Below are 11,407 nucleotides of genomic sequence, written 5' to 3'. Positions count from 1 at the left end.
GTGCCCACGTTACATGTTGGCTCCTCCTTCGCAATCTGTGCCACATTCTGTCAGTCACCAGGATACCTTGTAATGGCCACAGTGTTGCTGGGCTGCTTCTGTCCACGCCAGCATCGCTGTCATTCTCCAATGTGCCTGCTCTGTTGGAGGAGCGCCGGTGGGTGCCTTCAGCAGCACGATTGCTCCCACGCTGTCTTCGGGTCTGCCTCTGGGTATTTGGAGCCCGATGTTGTAACGGGGAGCGGCTTCTTCTCTGGGGTTGCCCCCGCTGGCTGGAGGATCGTCGCCGTTTACGTCTTGGGGATCCACTGGGGGACCCCGATGCCGCCTGCCTGGGAGATCGGGTGGTGCTGCTGCTCCCAGCACTGGTCTGTGGTGCATGGCTGCTCCTTTGGCGTCTTTGGGGCTGGCTCTGGGCATCTGTGGCCTGATGTTCCAGCGGTGAGCGGCTTCTTCTCTGGGGTCGCCCCCGCTGGCTGGTGGGACGTCTGCCTTCGGGCACCAAGGAGTGCTCAGAGGTTCCTGGTGCCCTCCATCTGGCCAAGCTGGGGGTGCTGCTCTCAGCGCTGGGTTCTGCAGCACGGCTCGTCCTGCGGCTTCTTCCAGGATCATTACAGGTGTCCTGGGCCTGACGTACAGGTTGGCAGATTGTCCTCTCTTCTGTTCCTGGCCTTCCACTCTCAGTCCCCTGGGAGCTGTGGGATGGCCCTGGTGCTGCCTGGCTGCTGCTGCTGCTGAGGCTGCTGCTTTCGGGTGCTGGGGAGCCATGGGAGGGCCCCAGAGCCTCTGCAGTGGAGGTGCTAGAGCTGGCGAGCCCCTGGTTGGCACTGGAGGCTGTAAGAGGAGGCAGGAAGGTGAGTGGGATGGACTTCCAGACCCACGGCAGTAGAGGCTCTGATCCGTCCTGGGTCAGAGAGACTCTGGCAAGGCTGCCCTGAGCCCCTGCAGCCCAGCAGCATGCGGCCTGTGCGTCTTACCGTTGTCCACGCCAGCACAGCTGGCGCACTCCCAGGTGCCTGCGCTGTCGGTCAAGTTGGAGCAGCGCCGGTGGGTGCCTTCGGCAGCACAGGAGCGGCACAGGAGCAGCTGCCAGGGCCTGGGGAAGAAGCAAAGGGTTGTGGGTGTGAGGACAAAGCGTCTGAGGCAGGGAGTGGCTGGCACATCCCTTCTGCTCTGTCCTGCCTCCCCCAGCCTGCAGTGATGCTGAGGTCCCATGCAGAGCCCCAGATGGCTGCTGAGGCAACTCACCCCTGTCCCTCCGCCCGCTCCCTGCCTTGTGGGTAAAGGCATTCGCTGGCATCACAGTGCCGGTGCCTCTCACGCTGTGATGCAAAGGCGTCGTTGTCCTCCCAGGCTGGTACTCTGCAAGAGAAGGGATGAAATTGTCCATTCCCTGGCTGTGCACAGCGCTTGGGCCCTCGTGTCTCAAGAGCAGGGTAGAGGGATACCAACCTGACTGGGATTCGGATCCCCATGTTGGACATCTCTGCACAAAAATTCAACCTGTCTCTGCAGATGGGGCACTGGAAGCAGACAATGCCTGCGCACACGGCATGTCCCTGCAGCAGGAACACAGGTGGTGAGCGGTGAGCGGGCCCTGGTGCTGCTGAGCAGCTGCCGTGCCCGCAGGGTGAGGGGAGGGCTCCTACCTGGATGCAGCGCCGATGGAACCAGGCGTGATTGCAGGCTGGGCACACCATGGTGTGGTAGGACGTGCTGTCCCCCACAGGGTCCATGCAGATGATGCAGGTGGTGCCCTGCTCTGGAGCTGCCTGCGCTGCCTGGTGTGGGCTGTGCTCTGAGCAGAAGGACCTGGGGGGGAGAGGGAAGGGAAGGGCAAGGTGAGAAGTGCTGGGCCCGCCGCGGTTGCGGCGAGGAGGGCAGAGGAACGTGAAGGAGCCCCAGGCCCGTCCAGGCTCTGGCGCTGCCTCTGGCTCTGCCAGGCTGCTGGGAAGCATCACCGTGGGGTCCCCTCTTGCTTGGCTGGTGCCGGCAGCCCTTACCTGTACTGCCCGAAGTAATGGGTGACGCATTCTCCCTCTGAGGCGCAGGGGAGATGGAAGCAGCGTTCACAGCCTGTCACCATGCAGGTGATGCTGGCCCCTCGCTCGCCACAGACGAAGCATTGCTGAAGAGAACACAACAGCCCCATTAGCAGCAGGCTCGATGCCGCCACCGCTGGCCCCACACCCCTGGGCAGGGCAGGGCACAGGGTGCAGGGCACACTCTGCAGACCCGCCTGGTGGACAAGGCTCGTCTGCCAGAGCAGCAGTTTGTCCCGGAGCAGGTTGGAAAGGCCGGGATTGCTTCCCTGGGGTCCAGGCTAAGCTTGCGGGAGCATCTCCTGGCACAAACCTCCCTGTTCCTGTCAGGTCCTCACCTTCTCGGATGCCTGCCTGATTGTGCGCCGTACATCCTCTGGGAAAAATCCTACAATTCCCTCCAGTATGTGTCCACGCTGATAAAGGCCATTTGCAAAAAACTATAGAAGAGAAAAGTGCAGGATCTCATTAGGATTCATAGTTGAAGAGACCGTCCCTGGTGGGATGTTGACAGGACCCCTGGGGGAACTCACCATGCAATATAAGTGGGCACAGAGCCCATCCCTTTCGTATGTTTGGCCGCAGACATTCACGTCGACATCTACCCGGCCACACAGCATGCATGCTGGAGGAGAGAGAGAAAATGGCTCAGCCATTGAGCACCTTTGCGGGGCCAGGTGTCCCTGAGGGACTGTCCCCAAGGGCCTGATCTGTCCCTGGCTGATGGGCAGGGCCAGAGGCTGTGGAGGGGAAGGGGCCCAGCAGGCACAAGGCTCCCAGCAGGCACCCACAGCCCGACCTGGGTCCCCCCTGCCAAGGAGCAGAGGGGCCCTGCTGAGAAAAGGGATACTTTTCTCTCACCTCGCTCCCTCGAGTCGGGAGCATTCTCGTTCATGTCAGACATGGTGCACTTCGACAGTGAGCACTTGGAGAGTCCCTGCCTCAGCGGTGCCGGGGTTTCTCCTGCACACACTCCTCTGCCGAACCTGAGGGAGAAGCAGAACGAGGGTGAGCCTGTAGCACGGGCCCTGAGGTGTCGGACCCCTCCTCCCTCGGCAGCCCCGGGCAGCCCCCTCCTCCCTGCCCTCTCCCCAACTCACCAAATCGCACTGAGGCACGGCCCGGGCCCAGCAGCCTTTTATACTCCCCGCGGGTCACAGTGGCCATTGTGACATCACCGCTGCGCGCCCACCGTTTGGTGCTAAACTAGAGCTGAGTGGTTCAGGGTGCACTGAAGGGAACCAGGCTAGAGCACCAGGCAGTGGGAGCTGAGCAGAAGGAGTTGCTAGGCTCGAGCAGGGCTATGTAGAGCTGCCCGTGATCAAATGGAAGGCACCAATCAGAAGTCTGTAACCATGCCCACTAGACATGTGCAGCACATGCAGCTGGCTCAGAAGCTGTGTAATGCCTTGTGTTGGAAAAATGAAGGGTCTCCAGTTCTTGACCATCTTGGAGTCTGTGTCGTCATTCCCTTCAACCCACCTCATTCATTAGTGGGCCTACATTGCCTCTACTGTTAGTTTTATCTGCAAGGTATTTGAAGCAGCTCTTTCTGTTGTCCTTGACCCCTCTCACACAGTTTAATTCTAAGGAGGCCTTAGCTTTCCTAGTTGCCTCCCTAAATCCTCTGACAACAGCCTTATATTCCTCGCAAGTGGCCAGCCCCTCCTTCCATGATCTATGGACTGTTCTCTACCACCTGAGTTTGCCCAGCACTTCCCTGTTTAACCATGAAGGTCTCCTGGCTCTCTTTCCTGACTTCTTACCTGTTGGGTCGCTCTGTTCTTGAGCTCAGAAGAAGCAGTCCTTGAACGCTAACCAGCTGTCTTGGGCTCCTTTTCCTTCAAGTACCTTGTCCCATGGGATTTCCCTTAGCAAATGCTTGAAAAGGCCAAAGTTGGCCCTACTGAAGTCCAGGGTTGCGATTCTTGGTACTCTGTTCCTGCCATGTGAGATCCCAAACTCCACCATCTCATGGTCACTGTAACCAAGGCTGCCCTTAACCTTCACCGCTTCAACCAACCCCTCCTTGTTAGTGAGGACAAGATCCAGCAGCGCTCCTCTCCTATTATTCCACCATTTGCATCAAGAAGTTATCATCAATACACTGAAGGTGAGAGAGGGAGTTAGGAGAATCTTATCAAGTAGTGATAGAGCGCTGACGGCATTAAACTAGGCTGCTACTTAGCGTCTTTGCTAATGTGATATATGGAGTGGTAATTCGTGTCAAGAAAATGGTTGATATTAATAAAGAAGGGGAAGATGTGGGAGTGTGGCCATGGGGGTCAGCAAGTCCTGTGGTTGATGACAACATTATACTCTTAACGATGAGGCCATCAGGAATATAAAAGAGTTTAGAGGGAACAAAGAAGGGTGATTCAGGAAACTCCATGCAATCTCAGGTTGCTTGTTCTCCAGCCGTTAAGGCATGGAAGTTTCTGGGTTATAAGTTGCTGTTATATTCAAAGTCGTTTGACCAATGAACAGTTGTTTTGAAAATGACTGCTGTGGGGAGAAGGGTATAAGAGGGTTGCCTGTCCTCAAGATGAAAAAAAAGGTGACATGATGAAGTTATGTCATCAATAAAGAAACAGAAAGAAGGAATGAAAAGGATCAGGCTGGCAGAATGGAGACCAGGATGGGAACAAGCACTTTGATCGCCTCATGAAGATAGGCTCGGCCAAACTCGGCAAACTGCTGAGAAGCTCCTACAGAAAGTCGCTGGAAATGGGCGCACTTGAGCTGGAGAGAAGCTCGAGCTGAGAGAAGCGGAGCTGTGCACACAACAGCCCCTCACTGTTTGTTACCTTTTCTGATTGTACATATGTATAGGCATACTTGGGTTTAGTATGTAAAAGCAATGTTCTGTATATTTAGAATATTTGATGTTCGTGTGTGCGTGTTGGTGGAGCATGGACTCCCTGCACACCCAGCGCTGTTTACTTGCCTTTTATAGCTTTTATACCTTTTATAAATATTCCTTTTATAAATATTACTAAATTCAGATTGAGTTGAGACTTCATTTATAACACTGGTGACCTGGACGTGCCTTTTGACCCAGGCCCTATTGGCCTTGAAAAGGAGATGGATATGCTTTTCTTTGATCCGGGAAGAATGGGATATATAAGGCCCAAAGAACAAGTTGCTTGACAACTTAAAGGAAGAGATATTGTTCCCACGACTAGCCCTGGAATTCTCTGGTGTTTGCAATTGAGAAAAGGAATGGAAAATGGAGACTGTTAAGTCATGGAACTTAAAGGATTGTTTGTTACCTTTTTCTATGATTCTATGATTCTGATTGTATAGGCGTACTCAGATTTAGTATGTAAAAGCAATGTTCTGTATATTTTGAAGGTTCGATGTTTGTGTGTGTGTTGGTAGAGCATAGATTCCCCGCACACCCAGCACTGTTTACTTGCCTTTTATAAATATTCCTTTTGTAAGTATTACCAAATTCAGATTGAGTTGAGACTTCATTTATAACACTAACTATGGTGCATTGTGCAAATTAACTAAAGCAAGAAGCCTTGCCCCTTACCAAGGGCAGTCTCCTAATAAGAGTGTGAGCCTATCTTAAGAAACTGGTAGAAACTGGTCCTGTGGATGGACAAAAGCCAAGGAGCAACTGAGTCTGTGCAAAGACAAGAGGTCAACTAGTAGTGATGAGGAAGAGTCATCAATCTTCATCCCCATGACCCCCGACGACCATCACCAGAATACACTACGCAAGCGCAGATGGGAGGAGTTTATGGAAGTGACTCCTTGGAGCTAATTTTAATGCAAAGCGGGGACAGGTTATGAATATGTATAGACGTAGTGTGAAACTTCATGCATAGGTAACTCTACTGCATAAAACCAAGGCAAGTTGCTGTGTCAGGTGTGCATGACTTTGGTGGGACTCCCCCCCCGTGCTGCCCAGCGCTGAATAAATGTACCTACTGTACAATCTTACTGATTGTGGAGTCCGTTTTCCGCAAGTCAAAGGAACCTCCTGGACTGTGGCTGGCTGGCTGAATAGGCCTTCCAGCAAATGTCGGGGTAGTTGAAATCCCCCACAATAACCAGGGCCTGTGATCCTGGTCCATGGTGTTCATTCTACAAACATTGCAAAGATTCTGGACAGAGCTTGTGGCCTACCATTTCAATGCCAAGAAGGTTCTGGCTTTGCAGCTCTAAAGTTTTTAGGAGCTTGCCATTGCAACTAGGAGGTACGTGTGCCATATCATGTCTCACTGCCTGTGCATTTTCATCTAGAGATTTAGCACTGCATTTCCAACACAACCATTTTCCTGTACATAATAAGTGCAGAATGTCTAACCTGTTCGTCACAAGACCAGCAAAATTTCCTAAGTTAGTACATGTGCTATATCTAAACTCAGGTGTTGCTGAACTATACGGAGCTATTGTTGGTATTTCTGTTGTGCTTGAAGTTACCCAGAATGCTGCTGTGGGTGCTTTAAAGAGTATGCAGTAGACTGATTAATTTGGTCTCACAGTTGGCTATCCAATATTGTCTGTCCTTGGACTACATTTTAGCCTCACAAGGAGGTGTTTGCGCATCAATGAGTATTACCTGTTGCTTTTTTGCTAACAAATCCAAGCAGATCAAACAAGATGTGAATATTTGTTGGTGACAGATCTGTACCTCCCACCAAATAGCCCAAGAACAATGTGTTCTTGAAGGCCTGTCAGCTGACGTGGCTGTGGTTTTGGCTACCAGGCCTCCAAGCACAGGCATGACATATCCAAATGACGTTAGTCCTCATTCTGACTGTCAGATTTTTGCCTTTCTGCATTTTATTTTGTATCAAATCACTATTTGTTATCACTCTTATCTAAACTGGTACCGTATACCCATGTCTCAACCAACAAACCCTCTCAGGAGTGACATCACTGGACCTAATGGGGACCTAATGCGTCTCCCCCACCTTGCATATTAGGAGGCAAGAGAGGTGCATCAGATATGGAGTCTCACTCGTAGTGATACACAAGTGGTCACAGGCCAAGGGATGGAGTGTTGGGAGCAGCCATAAAGGCAGTCTGCTCATAAAGGGGAAAATACTAACACAAATGGCCCGCTAAAACACTGGCAGAAGATGTCTGAGAATTGCTAGCCTAAGAACATGGCCTGGGACAAGGCCTGTGGATGAAAAGCATCCTTGAAAAGCACGTCTGGCATCTTTGACATGCAGCTGGGTGTTATAAGTTGCCCCCTTAATTAATTTTCAGAGAGCATTGTATTAATCATAGAAAGGAATTTATTGAGTAAGCAAACAGCAAGCAAAACAGTGCTGGGCGGCCGGGGAGTCTCGGCTCTGCCAACGGTGTGCACCTCACCCCTGCCAGGGTCCCGTTTTTATATCTTGGTAATTCTGGGATTACGCAGCACATCCTGGTATATTCTGCGACTGCGTGCACTGTTGCTAGGGGGTCGTCTCTGTCCCTCTGGTGGTTGTGAAGATGAAGGCCGTAGTCTTCCTCAGCGTTGTGGTTCAACTTCTTTTTTTATTTGGTCATGTTGGCCCAGCGTGAGACAGGAAGGCAGGATGTTGATACACTAGTTTAGCAACTTATCAGGAGATGGTTACATGAGCTTTGCAACAGTGTCTTTGAACAAAAGAGGCAACTGAGATGCAGAAGGAGAGAAGGGGAGGGGGTTCTCTTTTTTGTTGCATTAAGCAAAAGAATTTTCATAGTGTCTAGCCAAGCATTATACAGCTCCTTAATTCAGCAGGGAGCTTTTGCAACTCCCGCTCCTCAAACAGAACTCCTTGTTTTTATAATACAAAAGACAATGAACAAACATTTATGGTGTATTACACTGGGTACATAAGAAACAGAGGTGTCCTGAGATAACATTGATAAGCTCAAAAAAAGGAACTGTACCGACAACATATAGTCCAGAAAGGTGAAAAATAGTCTGGAAAAAGGGGAAAAAGTCCAGAGAAAGTATGGAATTGTCAACTGTTGTTGGCTGTTCTATCTGGATGAAAAGACAGTCTGGGAAAATTAAAAGTTGCTCTGAGAGAATGGAAAAAAGTGTCATTGTCTATTGGCTGTCCTGGGTGAAAAACAGAAATTATTTAGAACTATTGGCTGCTCCAGACGGTTGTGGCCTACACCCTTCTATGTCTCTGCGATACAAAAATGACTTTTTTTTTTTTTAATTTTTATTTTTTTCCCACAAATGGATCCTCCTCTTGGGAGAAGTTCCCCGGAATGAACTTTTCTACAGGATCTCCTAGTTGAGTTACTGCACCCTCAGCGGGGATGCCAGGCTGACTGCAGACTCCACGATGCGAATCAACTTCGGAGAGAGGCTCTGTCCATCGCCCACTGCAGGGCCCCCCTTCCCGGAGTGGTTTCAAAGCCCCACTTCAGGGAGCTGTTCAGTGGGCACCGTGCTGCTGCTATTTTGAATGATATTCCTATAGAGGCGAGCATTTAATTACTCACCCCCAAGCTTATTTGCTGCTTCACTAGGGATTAGTTCGCAGCAGTATGTGGTATCAAAATACAAATACACAGTGCTGCGACTGAGGGCTGCTATTACTGATTGCTGCTGCTGTGCAAACGGCTATGGACCTGCCTTTCTGCTAGGAATTTTGGAATAACTCTATCTCGCTTAGGAAGGACAGACAGCCTTTATTAGCAGTGCCCAGAGGCGACCCGCAGCAAACAAAGCCCCGGGCGGGACCCTCCCGTCGCCTCACACTCGGGCTCCGACGGCCCCGGGGACGCGGGGCTGCGGGCGGCCTCCTGCCGGGCCGGGAAGCCCCGAGGGGCCCGGAGCAGCCCCGGGACAGCCCCGGGGAGCGGCGGGCCCAGGCCGCGGCCCTGCCCGGCGCCTCCGCCCGTCTCCCGGCAACGCGCCCGCCCGCCCGCCATGGCCCTCGCGGCTCGCCGTAGCGCGGCGGCGGCGGCACGGCCGGGCCGGCGGTGAGTGCGGGGCCGCCGGGCCTGGGCCCCGCTACCGGGAGCTGCCCCCGGCGGTGCGGCACCGGCTGCGCCCTCCCGGAGGGGGACGGGGCTGGGGAGGGAGCGGGGGGCGCGGCGGGGCTCGGGGCCGGGGGCGGGTGCGGGGCTGCCCCGCGGCGCCTCCCGTCGGCGCCGGCCGGCCCGGGGTGTGAGCCGGGCGGCCCGGCTGGGGCCGGCGCTGTGTTTGTGCGCTGAAACCCTGCCATCGGGGGGCAGAGGGGCTGCTGTGCATCCCCCCGTCCCCTCGGGTCAGTCACTTGGTCAGTCCCGCTCGGCCAGGCACTTGGCAAGCTCCCGGGCTTTCCTCGTCCCACCTCGTTTTCTGCCCTGTACGAGGCGGGCACCAACTGTTTGATTCCCCCAGTCTTTGCTCCCCTTGTGTCTTTCGTTGCTTTGTGCCACAAAGCCCCTGGTGAACGTGCCTCCTGGTGACGGTCAGCTACGCGGGTTATCAGAAGCAGGAGAGGGGTGTAATTGTCAGCTGGGCAGAACAGCGACTTGAATGAATTCTCGTTGTCCTGGCACGTGGCAATGGGCTCTGAGTTCTGCCCGTGCCTTTCGCTGTCATGGGGTCGGTGTGGTGGGGCTGGAACATGGCTTAATGCTGTGTCTGCGGGGCTGATCTGTCTGCTTGGGAAGCTGTTGGGTCATTGGGCAGGTGGGACAGGTGAGAGCAGGGCTGGCAGCTGGCTTTGGGCTCTTGCGTGGCCTTGCCGTTAGCACAAGGACTTGGCTTCGGCTTATCCGGGTTGTTCAGGCCAGGCTCGTGAGCCTGCAAGAAAGGGAGAAGTTTAACGGCAGCGTCCTCCCCAGCAGGTTTGGGTCTAGGCGTCTGCCTGTCTTATGTCTGCTCTGGCACCGGTGCCTGTGAAGAATGACGTCGCGAGGTGCTGGGCCTGCTCTCTCGAGGAAGAACTACAGGCTGAGCACTGAGCCGGAGAAGTCCAAGGTCGCAGGTACGGGCTGGACACGCCTCGCACAAGCAGGACCGCTGTGGAACGGGGCGAGCGCCCCTCGCCTCGCTTGAGATCGCCTGCCTGCCAGTGGCGGTGGCCGTGCTGAGAGAGGCGTGGTGGGGCAGAAAGCGAGCGAGTCCCTGAGCAGAGGCGAGATTTTGGGAGGGCAGAATGAGGGACTCCAGCAGAAACTCGTGTCGCGGTGCTGGAGGACGTGGTGCTGCCTGTCTTTGTCCCATCGGACTCTGGGAGTTCCCCTTGCAGGGCAGACGGCCTCTCGGGTTCTCGGATTAATGCTTTCCTCGGAAATGATGATACTGCCGGGCAGTCATTTGCTCTTGCACCGGCCACCCCAGCACAGTCCGGCTTGTGAGACCGCAAGGCTGGTATTTGAGGGCTGCGTGGCACCCACAGCTAAGGCAAGCTGCTTTCTGGGGCACCAGGGATTGTTTTGCACAAGGAGAGCTACTGCAAGGCATACAGCCTTAAGGAGGCTGTGAGTTAGCCTAGGTGAGCTGTGCCTGCGAGCCTTTCTGTCCCCGCATCTTCTCCAGCACAGCTGAGAGATGCAGTAGCTACAGAGAATGTTGCAGGTACGAGCAGGACATCAGGAAGTGCAGGAGTGGTATTATGATTTTTATTTCCCTTGGGAATGAAACTGGGTCATCACACCCAGCTTTTGAAGGAACGTTATCTGGAAGTAGCAGAGCAGCGTTCCTGAAATGTAGTTTCACCCGCGGGGACGACTGTGCAGCCTCCCATTTGTATTGGAGAGCAGCTCAAACTGGAAGGAGCCCCTTGCTGTGGAGATGCGCTCCATAGTGCTGGTGTCTAGGACTGTTAGTGAGGGCAGTGAGAAGGTAAATGGCTTCTTGAAGCTGTCTTCCCCCGAGCTGATCTGCAACCTGGAAGGTTGTTTTCTTGTAGTTATCAATGTTTTGCTTGTACCTGAAATGAATGGTTTGAGTGTACCTCCTGACTCCTTATGCTTAACTTTTCTCTCCTTTTTCACAAGGGATAGTGAACAGCAGGCTGCTGAATGACTACCTGCATCGCGTCTTTACCAGTGCTGATGGGAACCAGCCCGCAGCTGCGTACAGGTACTGGACTTCTCATTCACCAGATGGCAAGCAATGCCCTACCAGTCCCCAGAAAAGCCACACTGCGGTGCAAGGAAAGATCAGGAGGTTGACCTGTTCTCCCACGTGCCTGGTGACAGGACGAGGGGGAATGGGCTTAAGTTGTGCCAGGGGAGTTTTAGGTTAGATGTTAGGAAGAACTTTACCGAAAGGGTTGTGAGGCACTGGAACAGGCTGCCCAGGGAAGTGGTGGAGTCACCATCCCTGGAAGTCTTCAAAAGACATTTAGATGTAGAGCTTAGGGATATGGTTTAGTGGAGGGCTGTTAGCGTTAGGTCGGAGGTTGGACTCG

General features: G+C 53.6%; 2 protein-coding genes across 2 annotated transcripts in view; one reads left to right on the top strand and one right to left on the bottom strand.

Annotated features, from left to right (window-relative positions):
* Nucleotides 1-8,930, bottom strand: part of LOC309881920 (PHD finger protein 7-like) — a gene marked incomplete at both ends in the record, with an annotated part of 15,852 nt that extends 6,922 nt beyond the window's left edge. Inside the window, 9 exon segments of the mRNA XM_082768479.1 lie at nt 978-1,096; nt 1,249-1,362; nt 1,453-1,585; nt 1,588-1,637; nt 1,639-1,812; nt 2,004-2,128; nt 2,576-2,667; nt 2,904-3,028; nt 8,740-8,930. Coding sequence (XP_082624605.1) covers nt 978-1,096; nt 1,249-1,362; nt 1,453-1,585; nt 1,588-1,637; nt 1,639-1,812; nt 2,004-2,128; nt 2,576-2,667; nt 2,904-3,028; nt 8,740-8,930 — 1,123 coding nt within the window.
* Nucleotides 8,816-11,407, top strand: part of RNF123 (ring finger protein 123) — a 47,166-nt gene continuing 44,574 nt past the window's right edge. The window contains exons 1-3 of the mRNA XM_082768077.1: nt 8,816-8,981; nt 9,837-9,976; nt 10,992-11,076. Of these exons, the coding sequence (XP_082624203.1) occupies nt 9,895-9,976; nt 10,992-11,076 (167 nt within the window). The 5' untranslated portion in view covers nt 8,816-8,981; nt 9,837-9,894. The remainder of the gene's footprint in view (nt 8,982-9,836; nt 9,977-10,991; nt 11,077-11,407) is intronic.

The sequence above is a fragment of the Aythya marila genome (assembly GCF_965140915.1).
Source record: "Aythya marila genome assembly, chromosome: 10".
Taxonomy (NCBI): Eukaryota; Metazoa; Chordata; class Aves; order Anseriformes; family Anatidae; genus Aythya; species Aythya marila.
The sequence above is the reverse complement of the archived record's forward strand: the minus strand, read 5'-3'. Positions and strand labels throughout refer to the sequence as shown.